Raw genomic sequence first — 14,890 nt, 5'->3', positions numbered from 1 at the left:
TGGGAGTACGCTGGGAACCATGCACCTTGAACTTGCTTCCATGCCAATGTAGAAATTTTGAATCCTTCATGCCCTTGCACAAAGACAAATCAAACTTGCAGCTAAGCGGCTTACCAAATCATGAGAATTGGTAAACTACGGATCTACCCCATCGAAGCTATACATATGTTAGGATTTGAGTTTTCCTTGAAGGAGACGATGAAATGAAAATTAGAGCTCAAGGTCGTCTTCATAATTCTGCATTTTGTCCCCAAAGAAACCTCAAATATGGGGTTCAAACAATTTATAGTAAAGTGGGCCACAACAGTTAAAGTTTTGTTGAAAAAATCAATTAAAAAAATGGTTATTTTAAGTACAGCAGAAGTTTTAAAATTTTTTAAACCTGAGCTCGGTATGTTATTTATAACAATAAACTTAACCAAATATTGTGTTTTGTACAAGACAGACTAAAGTCGATCCTGACTTTCTCCTGAATGGTCTTCTCCATTATTCTCGAACCATGAATTACCTTGAGTGTGGACTCAAGTAATATGAACCAAATCAAAAAAATGAAAACTTTAATGTAACTTTTAGTAAGAAAGTTAATTCTCTCTTTATCCGAAAACCATGCGTTTTTCCCAGAAAATAGAATTTATTTTTTAAAATAAGTTTCCACTATTTTCTGATAAAATAACTGCATATGAGAAGTGTTGTGTATTGTTTAACACATAATTCCTATTTATAGATAAACAATACAAGAATTTTGTTCAAATAAGGTTTGATTAAATAATAATATTTAATTGAAAATACAACTTCTACTCCAATTAGAAGTATAATGGGGCAGCATGCCCTAGTGAATACTAAGGTTTGACGCCCTTTGTACTAATCGAGTCTATTTCTGAACCTCTCATATATTGGGTCACTTATATATGTTATCTATGCTTTTATCCAACACTCATAATTTATTCAACCCAATATTTATTTTTTATTTCTTAAAATATTATTATTTAATTGAATTAATATATTAATTCAATTAAATAAATTTATTTCTCAATTAAATTATCTTCTCAACTCAATTCTAATTTCATCAAAGCCGTGACAGCTTTACCGCACTAGACTCTATGAGGAAAATATATTTAATTTTCTTATTCAACAAATCCATAATGACTAATTTATTTTCATCTTCGAACTCCAATTATTTAATTATAATTAATTAAATAATAATTCTAAAAACTTAAATTAATTCTCATGACATCTTTTGTACTTAACGAGAAAATGCAATCACTACATATAGTGATACATTCAATCTATTTCTTTTACTCCATTATTTTCATTCATTCCATATTGTTGGTTTCTTCCATGCAATTCATTTGTTATCTTAAGCTAACGAAAGGTTTGATTAGATATATATAATTAACGCTCAAATAATTTGTAATTAAGTTCTAACTCTTCCCCGATTAATTACAACATTATTTAGTCATAAAATCATTTTACTAAAGTATCATGATCGAGCTCTCCTTTATTATTATATACCATTACGAAAGTTACTTATTAAGTGTTTATCTAACAACCTTATCATAAGTGTATTACTCTCATAAGATATTTTTAATCCCTTTGACATAAATTCGTCCTTCCAATATTATCTTGTTTTATCTCATGATAACCATTATATTTTTTTTATAAAAAATCAATTATTATTTATCATAAAGACAAATGACTCATGATCATATTTACTTTTCATCTATCATGTAATGTCGATGAGAAGATATAATTTACCTTTTACTAGACTATAAATTTCACTGTTGTGGAATGATGCTACATATTGCAAAAATCATACACCCAACGTATCAGCTTTCGATTCCTTATATATTTAAACTCAAGTTTTTATTTGCATCAAAATATACAAGTTCCGCATATATATTTCATCATCCACTTAAGATTGAAATATGCCACGTTATGAACATCACATATGAATAAGTCCATAAACGGATTTAAAATCTATTCTACGTACGTTATGTCTGATGTATAGTCAATCTAATTAGTCACATCTATGTCTTTTTAAAAGTCATCCACTCCGATAAGCAAGAAAATGTATCCCCAAATTAGACTCAATAGAAAAAATATTAATCAATCAATTTCTCAAGCAATTAAACTAAAGATATGTTTAGATTATCTACTAATATAAATCATCTTTTCGAATTATAATCCCACCGTGTAATACTACTTAATACTAGTCAATTAATTATATTGAGCACTTTTCTAAACCTTCCAAATTGATATTGCATTCATGCATCTCTTATTTCACTGAAACTTATATATATATAGAATTTTCCAACCTTACCAATATACTTCATCATTGAAATTCATTGTTTTCAATCCCATTGAACTATTAGATCGAATCTTACAATAATATCACACTTTACGTTTCACCTCAAGCTAAAAAAGTCCAAAGTATATCGAAAATCCATTTTATGATGCTTATTATTCAGAGTCCTATAGCGAGATTTAAAGAATATGTACAAGTGTACACAGTCATCAACAAGTAATAAAGTAGTAAGTATAGAGTATCATCTCCATAGCGACTAAAGTTAATTCAATTAATTGCAAAATTAACTAATGTCAAAATGGTAAGTAACAGAAATATGAGTGAATTGAGTTACTAGGTACTAAAATTAAATCTAAGCATGCGGAACAATTTAAAACAATAACACAAAATTGAAATTGCAGTGAAAACAGTGACACAAGCTTCAATAACAATGACATGAAAGGTTAGAACATTTATTTCCCCTAACATGGAAATATCGAGAGCAATGCTGGCGAATGTTGCAGTAATATGGTGGTTTACTAATTCAGAATCCACTGGTTGTAGGCTTCTCTAGAAGTCACTACATTAGAACTTTTAATCACCTTAACATATGTTTATGTCAAGTTAACCTCAAGATGACCTTTTCAGACATCGTTCCTAAGGATTATGCAAGATAACAATATGTTTCTATACCACTACAAATTTAATTACTAGACGAATTACGTCTTGGCTTATCTTGATGCAAACCATGCTAGTGACCATATGCTAATATATATACCCGTGGTTCAGTACACTTGATACAGTACCTTACCTTTAAACTAATTTATTTGCCGAAGCAATACCTCAATTCTCATATCAAGAAAAGCATGCAACCCATAATCAGTGCTCATTACTTATCTACATAATAATAATAAGAAGAAGAAGAAGAAGCTCATTTGGAGGGGAAATCTAGTCAAACGAATACAGTTAGAAACTGTAAAATACATATCTCAGTGCAGTCTGTCAAGAGCTCTTTCAACTACTCTTTGAAGAAGAATCATCCCACTCAATTCCTTCGAGATGCTTCCCAAAGTCGACGTTCGATGCCCAATTTCCGAAGCTCCATCAGTCCTTCCTCAACTAAACAAAAACAAGAAAAAACATAAGTGCTTACTTGCAAGAAAGATTGGGTTCGGTCTTGTATATGCAAGAAAATAATTGACATTTTTAAGTTCAAAGTTTAGAGAGTGAGAAACATTGCACCAATACTTCCATTTGAAGAAATTAATGCTACAATAGATATTACCATCAACAGCATCATGTGAACTTGGTGAATGCACAGAACGGCTGATCCAAAATTTAAGTCGATCTTTGGCTGTATCCTCCTCTATGCCATGGGATTTGGCTCTTCTCCAAAAATATGTAAGCCATGCCTATACAGTATGTTTTATAGTCAGCCAGATAATATTATATTCCTCTTTCTAAGTGTCAAACAGGACACACAAAATACTAAAGGGAAAATGTTATTGCACACTGAACAGTGACCACAACTTAACCAGGAACCATTTAACTATTTAACTAAGTAGCTAACTAATTTGAAGTAAAACAAATTGAGAATCCAATATTTAAGCTCAGCATCATGCCAAACAGGTCTCATCCCTTGTTGGCAAGAAAAGCAATACGGACAAGAATATGGAAATTCCAAAATTTGAAGCTGCTGCAATTTCGACACACATAAATATACATGTTATTTATTGGGTTTTATAAACAGACTGAAGGCATGTAATTGGGCGAGGATAAAGTTAGTGCCACCAACAATTAAACAAAACCGTTTAACAGAAGACCAAGAAATTGATGAACTTTGTGGATAAACATCATTGAGATAAAATTGAAGATAACCAAGAAAGATGACTGACATACCTCCTTAAAGAGAACATCCTCAGACTCCTCTGGACTCAATTCTGCAATAAAGCATACCGGTCATTCTTGTGATTGCAAGTTTGGGAACATGGGAATACAAAGAAACAAACAAGACAGCAACTAAATAAATAAATTAGCCTTACCAAATGCCTCCATAAACTTTGGATCACGTGGTGACTTGATATCTGAAAAACATGCAACTAAGAATTCAGTAAGATCAGAGGAGATAGCTCTAGGCAGTTAGCATGGGTTGAGGTTAAAAAATGCGTTGAATTAGAAAAATTGCAAAGAAATGAGTTTGAAAAAAGAAAAAAAAATAAAAAGAACAACCAACCAGCCAAACAAAAAACTATTTAAAAGTAATCAGAAAATTAAGCAAAGATGTTACAGAGTGATATAGAGCATACCAGACAATGAAATTCTAACAGAACTTGCTCTTCTCTGTTGGGCCAATGCATTCACGATGGCTTCCTCAACCTTCAAAAACATAGCCAGAATTAAGCCAGTGGAATGCATGTAGCATCTTAATTCCAGAAATGCACCACTTTCTTCTTTTGGATGGGTTGGGAAGAAAAGAGGGGAGTACCTTTAAGGATGCAAGCTCCTTCAAACCCATTTCAACCGAAAGCATACTCTCAATATTTCCTTCTCCAGTCAGGTCACTCAAATCCTCAACAAGTTTGCTCCTCTTTTCATTCTCATCATCACCTGCTCGACATTGTTATAGTCTAAAAACATGAAAAATGTGTATGACAGGACAAGAGAAGGATGCCACTATCTAGTTAACCACAAAGCATAAAATTATTTATTTACTAGCCTTTTTCAGAAAACTCCTCCTTAGCTTTTTGTCCAGCAGAAACAACCACCTCAAAAGGAAGAGGAGCTAATGATGACCAGTACTCATGCTTAGACACAGCAATATCTGCACAGATCCCTATAAGGCACAAGAATGAGGTGAAACAGTAATTGTCAGTTTGAATATATTGTTACCACATTCTCAACCTTTAACAACTTGACAAGGGGCAGGATGAAGTAAAATTTCTTTTACAAAAAACAAATGACCGTAATTCATTCATGCCCTTTAAAATGACTGTCGAATGATTCAACAAGATTTAATCAACGGAGAGTGAATGGTGCATTTCTCCTCACAACAAATATAAGTTACCAGTAACTACCATATCTCACAGCTAAGCCCCAGTAACGAGCAAGCCAACACCTCTTAAGGACAACTTCTTCCTGAAATTCAAATGCATAAGGTAATTGATCTTCTAATAAAAAGTGGGCTCCTAAAATTTTGAGGCAATATAAGCACATACCATCTCTTTTTGAGTCAATACCATTCTTTGAGTCATTGAACGAAGGGCTTTTACTTCAGATTCAGCTCCATGAAGCTGCCTTACAATGGCTGTTGCCTCATCTTTAGCATTCTAATTAAAGCAAAATAAATAAAGCATAAGAGAATATGGAATAGCATGAGCAGAAGTTATTATATTCATTTTAAAGGTGAGAAGATTATAATACAGGAAGACTACTTGCTGATATTTACCTCAACTTCGGATCTAAAAGACAAAATCTCCTTGTCTACAACATCCTTAGTTTGTTTTGCATCCTTAAGTGCAGCCTGGGAAGATAAAACAAAAGGAAAAGAATGATTCTTTTTTTCTTTTCTTTTCTTTTTTTTTTTTTTTTGCATTATCCTGAAGATAAAATTACAAGAAAAAAATTGCCATTCCTATTCTCAAAAGGAAAAATGTCAAGATTACCACAATACATGAAACTAAAAATTCAACACAGTTTGTGCTATAACAACAAACCTGAGTCTGCCTAGCTCAAACCAACATTTAAAAAACTTAAAAAAGAGAAAAAGAACCAAAAAACCAAAATATAGCTGGGAAGCCTAGAATTAATCATCTATCCACAAATAGAGCAGAATCCAAAGTCTGAAATACCTCTCTTTGACGCAATGCAGCCTCTTTTCTGTAGATGGTAACACAAGATGTTAGAAAAGGATAAATAAAACTAAGGTGGATAAAAATGGGTATACATTAAGGTTGTTTGAACCAAAATCTACCTGCTTAACAGTTTGGCTTCCAAAGATACCCCTTCACCAAGAGCAGCAACCTAAAAGCTCGAAAAAGAAAAATTAACAGGTAAAAACACATTTATCTAATTATGATCCCTTATAGTTACTACTCATTTTTAAAAAACTAGTTTACATTATCACACACGTTACATGTGAATTTATTTATTAAGTTCTATAATTTACTAGATGATATAAATTTCAATAATGTAACTAATGCAAATAATATTAATCAAAATAAATACTTTTTAATAATGTAATTAATGCAAAGTAATATTATTCAGAATAAAATCTAATAAAAATAATTGAAATGTACAAATTATTTTATTAATTCAAATATTATAATAATAATAAATTCTTAATCATTATTAAAGCATTTTTACAATACTAAAAAAGTTTACATATCATAAATAACCCTTTAATTTTCATTTTTCCCTTAATAATATAATCAATAAATCAACCATCATAGTTTGTTGACAATATATAATTAATATATATGTTATATTATATAAATGTATTATTTATAAAATCATATATATGAAATATAAAGATATTTATTATATAAATAATTCAATTTTGATTTTATAACTAAAGTAGAATTATTTTTGTACTTTTTTGGTTAATGAAAAAAATTACTTTAAAATGAAGTAATTTGATAAAAAATTTTAACTTTTTTATTTATTATCATATAAATGCATTAAACAAAAGTGTTTTAAAAGAATCAAAATTCTTTTTTATACCTGTGATAAATCTAGTAAATAATAAAAACCATTTATATAATAAATTATATAAAGTATTATTTATAAAATTATACACATGAAATATAAAGTTATTTATTATATAAATAATTAAATTTTAATATTTAAAACTAAAGTAATATTTTTTCACTATTTTATTAATGAAACATAATACTTTAAAGATAAAATATTTCTATACAAATATTAACCTTTTTTAAATTATTATATAAATTCATTTAACAGAAGTGTTTTAAAAGAATCAGAATTCTTATTTATAAATATGATAAATTTTATAAATAATAAAAAATATTTAAAATGACAAAACAATAATATAATCAACAATGAAGGATATATTACTAGTTCAATAGTTTCTTCAAATTTGTGATTTTATATATATTACGAATAAAGGATATAAAGTCTAAAAAATTTAACGAAATTTTTTATTTCTGGTTTTATTAATATTTATATCAACCGATACAATTTAGAGCAAATTACCTTTTTTTGTCACAACTTTTAGAAATTTTCTAGTTTGAACATCCAAAACTATGAAAGATTTTGATCACCTAACAAAAATATGCCATCTAAGCAAACATATCATGACACAAAAACCCAAATGGCAAGGCCATGATTTTTAACCAACAAATTGTCAAGTGACCAAAATAATAACATTTATTAAAATTGGTGACCAAATGTTGAACAAAACCTTCCAAAAGTTTAGCAACCAAATTGGTAGTTTGCCCTTGCCTTGTAGTAGTAAGGGAAAAAGGAAACCATAAATAAAAACAAAAAGGAAAAAGTCAATTTCCATGTTACCTGTTTCTCAAGCTCTTTGACTCTAGCCTCCACTTCCTTGCAGCTTTCTTCCTCAAGTCTGAGCTGTAAAGTTCATTCAAGAATTACTAATGATGTGGTTTAAGGAAGATAACAACAACCAAAAGTATTAAATTTTAAAGATGAGTCAAAGAGAAGTTAAAACTCTAGAAAATGTAGAGTTACAGAAACTTGTAGGTTCAGGGTTAAACTATGAGTAACCTTGGAGAGCTTCAGAACCTAAACCTAGAGTTACATGCGTGAAAAGGAGAAAAGTGGCGCAAAGCGCCAATGATAGGATTTGATTGTGAGGTGACTTAGATGGCTTGAACGATCAATGCCATGGGTTTGTTGTGGTGAGAAACCTTAGGTTTCCTTGAAGTCTTGAGAAGCATATGTCCAAGGTAAGGTGACGTGAGGCCTAACCATGGAAGCTTAGGGAGCCTATACCCACAGTTAGGTGACGAGGGACCTTGGGGCCTGAGGAGTCTTATGCTCAGGGTTACTTGGCTAGTCAGAGGAAGTAAGGCACCACTCCCTGAGGTTAGGTAACAAGGGTCCTTGGGACTTGGGGAACCTACGCTCAAGGTTACATGGCTTGCGCACTTTTCAAGCTTGAACTTCCCAAACTACTTGAACTCCTTGAATGAGCCATATGAGAAAGCGAGGCAACACTCTTCGAGGGTAGGTAACAATAGGCCTTGGGGCCTAAGGAGTCTAAATCAGAGGTTATAGCATGACTAACAAACTTGCCGAATTGCTCAAGCTCCTTTCGGGGACAACGAGCCGTGAGGGGTTCAAGGCAACACCTTTAAGGATTATGTGATGAACAGGCTTGGACTTCAAGAGCCTAAACCGGGGATTCCTTCTCGCTAATGGACCTCTCTCGAGCTTCTCAGACTCATCTTGAAAACTTGTGAGAAAAAATGTTGAATTAGTGCACATTGGGGATTTTACCTCCAACAAACACTTCGACGATTAAGTGAGCAATGTCATCAAACTTAAATTTTTAGAGAGGAAGTAAAGAACTTCTAACCAAGTGATTTGGTGACTTATAAGATGAATTCAAATGGCAATAGTGCTTGCTATTTATAAGAGGCTTTGAGGTAATATAGGTGTCAAGTGTCACACCCCTATTAGGGGCTTGTGAAGTGGCTCCAATAGGTACACCTTGCACTCCCTACACCCTGATTCGACTTCTTTTGAGTCAATCTTTCAAGGTTTGCGTGGTCGTTGGATTTTTCCCCAATTATACTCATCAAAACGGGGTTGCTAACAGAATAAATAAACCTCTTGAAATAGCCAAAGCCCTTCTTTCTCAAATGAGTATTCTGAAACAATTTTGAGATGCAATTTTAATAGCTTGTTTTTTATTAATCATATGCCCTTTCTATACTCAATGGTGATATTCCTTGCAACATCATTTTCTTTCAAAATCTTTGTTTACTTTTGAATTTAATATATTTGATAGTACTTATTTTGTTCATGATATTCGTCCATGGGTCACTAATTGGATCCAAAGCCTGTTCCTTAGATATTCTCGACTTCAAAAAGGTTATAAGTGTTACTCTCTTGATCTTAAATACTATCTTGTTTCTACTAATGTTACCTTTCTTCAAATCACTCCTTTCTTGATTAAACTATTTACAATAGTCAATAGGAGGAAGATTATCTAATGGATAACACTATAACTTGGCCTACAAGTTCTACAGTTACTATTGCACTAGATCAAACAACCACTCAACACCTATTGTTCTTGTCTATTTAAGAAAAGAACCTCGTAACTCATGTCTTCTACTCATCTCTTCGTCTAAGGATCCCTTCTCTTGTGATTCTAATCCCAATCTTGATCTATCCTCCTATGAAAGGGTAAATGTCAATGTACATATTTCATCTTTTGTTTTTTAGGACAATTTGTCTTTTGCTTCCAGCTCTTTTATTGCATCCTTAGATTTTGTTTCAATTTCTTAGATTATTGATGAAACATTGTCCCATCTTAGCTGACATGATGCAATGGAACAAGAGATGATGACTTTAGATGGTAATAGTACTTGAGATTCAACAATCTACTAGCAAAAAAAAGTATCAAGTGCAAGTGGATGTTTACGATTAAGTCAACCCTAATGGGTCAATATCACAACTTAAAGCCCAACTTGTTGCTAAGGGGACTGTTCAAACTTACGACGTTAACTATTTTAATACCTTCTCCCCAGTAACTAAATTGACTTCGATTTGATTGTTCATCTCTATGGAAACTATGTATGAGTGCCGTTTACACCAGGTAGGTATAAAAAAAATGTTTCTCTCTATGGTATCTTCAGGAGGAAGTCTAAATGAAGTGACCACCGCTCAAAGACTGGTCGACTTCGAATACCTTTGTATGGTTTAGGTGGAACAAATTCCTCATGCTTGGTTTGGTAGATTCAATATGGTCCAAGAATCTAGACTGAAGAAGACTGATTGTGATCACTCAATATTTTATAAAAAATTAAAAGAAACTATAATATTGTTAATGATGCATGTTGACAATATTGTCATTACTAGAAGTGATGATGCAGGCATGCTTTGAAATCTTTACTACACAATCAATTTCAAATAAGTCTACATTTGAAGTATTTCTTGAGTTTGAGGTCACAAGAAGGTATTTTCTTGTCTTAAAGGAAATATACTCTCGACTTACTAGCATAAACTAGAAAACCAGGGTCTAAGCCATCTAGTACTAAAATAGATCCAATGCATAACTTCTGACCAAAAATAGTGATTTATCTGAAGATCCTAAGAGGTATAGAAGGCTAGTTGTTAAACTGAATTATCATATAATGACTCGTCCTGACATTGCATGCTCTGCTAGTGTTGAGCAATTAATATCTTCACCGATAATCAAACAGAGGGCAGCTTTGAAACAAACTCTTTATCTAAAAGGAGGCTCCAAGACATGATTTATTATATGGGCTCAATGACAATGAATGTTTCTCAATGCAAATTGAGTGGGATCTAAGATGGACAAGATATCCACTACAAGATATTGTGGTTTGTTAAAGGAAATTTGATTTCGTGGTAAAACAAGAAACAAAATATAGTATTCCAATCAAGCACAAAGATGTAGAGCTATAACACAATCTATGTGAGATTGAGTGCACTAACTATTAAGTGAAGTGGATCTAGAGATTTCATTGTCAACAAAGATATAGTGTGATAACTAAACAGCTCTTCATATATCTTCTAGTCTTGTGTTTCACGAACGAACCAAGCACATTGAAATTAACTCCCATTTTGTTTGTGAAAAGCTTCAACAAAAGCTATCTTTATAGGCTACGCTAAAACTGAAGATCAACTAGGAGATATCTACACAAAAGCTTTGAATGTAGCTCAAGTTGATTATATTTGAAATAAGCTGGGCATGATTAATATTTGTACTCCAGCATTAAGGGAGTGCTAAAGAATATTGTACAATTCTAAAGATACATTCACTCAATTTGTTCTATTCTCCTTCTAGCACTCTAAATTCGTTACATAGACAAAATGCTTCATTTGTTATAATTAGTGTTCAAATGGAAAGGAAAACAATCACCCCAACTTATTACCAAAAAGTCTTCATTTGTTACTAGCCTTCATGTTCTTTTAATCCATTAGCAACTATCTTTCAATAGAAACCATTTAAACTTGACTTTCAGTAATAGCTTTCATGTTGATTGCAGGTAGTTTTTTTTCTCTGAAACAATGCATCACCTTCACGTCATTACTAGCATTCAAGTTTTTTCTACTTTTCTTGAGTTTGGCATTGAAATTACTCTCAACAAAATATGTTTCAATTGTAAAAACTGAATCAACTCTTTTACTCCATAATTATCACCCAACATTGTCCCTTGAAATATCCCAAGAGATTTCTAACTTGCCTTCAATCCCTCCTTTTCTTCTGAGAATGTGGTTGTCATTCTTGGAACAAACAGGATACACATTAATTTCTTCACTTTCTTAAGGATACACATTATAAAAAAGATCTAATAGATCATGGTCTTACTCTTCCACATGCATTTTGCCAAGAAAATCTTCCTCACCAAAATCAAATTTATCAATGCAAGTACCTTCTGATATGTAAAACTGGTTGTAAGCAGCTTTTAGAATTTCCATCTAGATTCCCACATATTCTTGTCAAAGCCAAGAATAAATTGCACATGACAATTCTTCAATCACACATCATACCATAGTTAATTCTGCTTTTCAATCCTGATTTTCTCTTCCTCCACCTCTAATGTGTCCATGGCTTAAAGACAAACCCTAATATTTAATTAAGCTCTGATGCTAAATTGGATGGGGTTTAAAGAAAATAGCATTAAATCAATAGAATTAAGCTAAAAACTAGTAAGAAAGAAGTTGGATCTCTAAATAATCTAGGGTTATAAAAAAAACCTCTAATTTCTCTCTATTAATTTCTCTCTAATTTCTCTCTGAAAGCTTGCAAGTTATTTATAGGCCAAGTTACTAGCCTTTCTTGCAAATAATGTTTTATTCCTAGCCTTGGGTTTAAACCCTAAAGATAAGTAATAAACCTACTCATCCATAATATATCTCATACTTAATAAGTAAAGTTGAAATAATAAAATATTAATAAATAAAGCTCTTGCATCAATTAAATTGCAATCAAATGGCATTAGAGCCCACACTACACGTTAAATCAACTAAGAATAAGATTTGCACACCTTATCTATGACATTCTCGTTTTCTTCCTGCAGCATATCTAGCTGTATGACAAATAATTATCAGTTTCATAGATTGCAAATTAAGAATGCATTTAATTCTGTGAATGACAAAAATGAATATTTATGTTACTAGAGTGTGATTAGAATACTTCATCTCGAAGTGCAGAAGCCTCACGGTAATCTCCTGTATCTTTCAAGTTAAACCCAATGTCTGATGTGAATCTGCATTCATAGATATTTACATAGTTTATTTGCTACATAAATAACCATAAAGATATTTCCCTTAATAGCAAGTACTTTCCATACAAACTTACAAATATAAAAGTATGCTTTTTGTTTGAATGGTGTAAGAATTAATATAACATATATATTTTTAAAAGGAAAAGGTGATTGCTTTCAAAGCAATAATTCAATAGTTACGCTTAATCAAGATGGTATAAATTCAACATACAAATGCTAAAAGACCATAAAAGAAAAAAAAAAAAAAAAAAGTAATACACCCTAGAAAGTAAAAATAAACAATGAACTAGTTGGTATCGTGATTTATTTGATCATCTAGAAAGTCCTATGATAAAAGAAGGAAACTAAATTTCTTCGTTTTGCTTTTGTTAGTCTGAGTGTGAGGCTTTATGTTCATTGCTACTTTTTATACCTTTTCTCTGGTTGTCGGTTTTTCGGAGACTCAGAAGGTAGAGATACAGCAGTCCTCAGTGATGTTTTATTGGGCGGCGGTACAGGTGGTGCTGTACGAAGAGACATTGATGACCTTCCAGTTGATGTCGATCGAACTGATGGTGCTTCCTCTACCAAGTTCCGTGCTAACTAGTCCCAGAGTATCAGATATTCGGGTTAGACCTCCATATACACTAGTAAACTAAAACATCTAGTTTGGAGTTTAACATTAGCAATCGATGCATAAAACATTATTAGATTAACCATTATCCACGCTATTATTTTGCATTTATTAAAATTCTCCTAGTACAAATCTTACCAACAAATTTTTTGATCGTATACAATCTGAATTTAGAAGAAATCACAAAACGTAAAGCAAGAGAATTTACAACACAATGCAACTAATATCAACTTCGTGCCGCATTGAACTCAGAGATCAAATCTGATCTCTCCTTTATTAACATTCTCCTAATACAAATTCCTCAGCAACAAATTTCTCGATCAAACACAAAATCCAAATTTAGAAGAAAATACTAAACGTGTAGCGACAGAACTTAAGACAGAATGCAACTAAAATCAACTTTGCGACGTATCGAACTCAAAGATCAAGCCCTACTTCAAAGAAAAAGCAAACGAGTAAAAATAGAACAGTAAGAATTTAGCAAATAAAGTAAACCTACCGCAGGTGAAGGAGATCTCCCGATCCTCGTAGAGTTAAGAGCGGTTCTATTACCGACACCACCAGCCGTAGCGGCGGTGTTTTTTCTAGACAGAGCGAGAGGAGGTGGAGCACTGTACCGGAAACCTAGATCGTCGCCGTCATCTTCTTCATCGTCATCGTCAGTGGTTTGCGAAGCCATGACCTGAGCCAGCCGCTGAGCCGCAGCTTTCGCGGCGAAGTTTTGCGTGCGCTTTATGCTGGAAATGCCAGTGGCGGAGGAAGAACGCGCGTGGCGGGATTGGTTATGCGCCGGCGACAATGCAGGTGACTCAACACCGCCGCCAGTGCTCCCCGTGCCCGAGTGACTACTCCACCGGCGCGTGTAGCTGGGGCTCTCCGTTCGCTTCCGGTCCATCAAGCCGAAGTTAGTAAAACTGGATTCTATTCTGTTTCTTTTATTCGTAACAACAGTAATAATTAACAATATAATTAAAAAAGAAAGTGAGTGAAGGCAAGCCTAGATCTTAGTGGAAGGAGAGTAGCAAAGAGTAAGACAGAAGATAACCATGTTTTAGAGATAGACGGAGAATTTCTTTTATATATTATGTTTTAAAATTTAAGTTTTGCTTCCCAGGTCAGACTCGGTTTTTTCATTTCAACTGCACGATTTGAATGAAAAACCAATATTGTAAAATAATTTCTCCTTAAATTACATGCATTTGGAAATTAAAATCTAGATTTGAATTTCTTATTTTCTTTAGAAATTTAAAATAATTTAAATTTAGATTTGGATTTTAATTAATTTTAATTTTTAAAATATTTTTTAAAATTTAATTATTTAAGAGAATTTGAACATTGTTGTTTGAACCCGTCTAGACTAGTCGATTAGACCGCAAACCGGTCAGGATAGTACTTTGGAGAAAAGCATTGGATCAGTTGACCTAGGGACCGATATGAATCAATTGATTGGACGGTTGAACCATTTTTTTATGAATTTTTAATGATTTGTTTAATAAAATCATATGGATTGATCGAACCAGTCGTAGG

General features: G+C 32.4%; 1 protein-coding gene across 1 annotated transcript; it reads right to left on the bottom strand.

The window, feature by feature from the left end:
- Window positions 1-3,091: 3,091 nt before the first annotated feature.
- Window positions 3,092-14,522, bottom strand: LOC107925328 (coiled-coil domain-containing protein SCD2). Its single transcript, XM_041100386.1, has 17 exons — window positions 13,863-14,522; window positions 13,163-13,332; window positions 12,660-12,732; window positions 12,511-12,552; window positions 7,814-7,876; window positions 6,255-6,304; window positions 6,133-6,160; window positions 5,730-5,804; window positions 5,500-5,610; window positions 5,359-5,419; window positions 5,001-5,117; window positions 4,770-4,891; window positions 4,591-4,660; window positions 4,327-4,368; window positions 4,184-4,224; window positions 3,570-3,696; window positions 3,092-3,403 (listed from the first exon to the last, which is right to left on the bottom strand). Exons 1-17 carry the CDS (start codon window positions 14,256-14,258, stop codon window positions 3,330-3,332), a joined length of 1,662 nt encoding a protein of 553 aa, XP_040956320.1. The 5' UTR covers window positions 14,259-14,522; the 3' UTR covers window positions 3,092-3,329.
- Between the last annotated feature and the right edge of the window lie 368 nt (window positions 14,523-14,890).

The sequence above is a fragment of the Gossypium hirsutum genome, chromosome A01 (genome assembly GCF_007990345.1).
Source record: "Gossypium hirsutum isolate 1008001.06 chromosome A01, Gossypium_hirsutum_v2.1, whole genome shotgun sequence".
NCBI lineage: Eukaryota > Viridiplantae > Streptophyta > Magnoliopsida > Malvales > Malvaceae > Gossypium > Gossypium hirsutum.
Note: the sequence above shows the minus strand (reverse complement) of the source record. Positions and strands in the feature narration are given on the sequence as shown.

Bases quoted from the DNA above. Each gene is read 5' to 3' on its own strand.
- LOC107925328 (XM_041100386.1), bottom strand. From the start codon at position 14,258: ATGGACCGGAAGCGAACGGAGAGCCCCAGCTACACGCGCCGGTGGAGT. The intron at 5,805-6,132 runs GTATTTCAGACT...TTATCTTCCCAG, and splicing joins CTGCATTGCGTCAAAGAGAG to GCTGCACTTAAGGATGCAAA. The intron at 4,892-5,000 runs GCTAGTAAATAA...AATGTCGAGCAG, and splicing joins GGAGGAGTTTTCTGAAAAAG to GTGATGATGAGAATGAAAAG.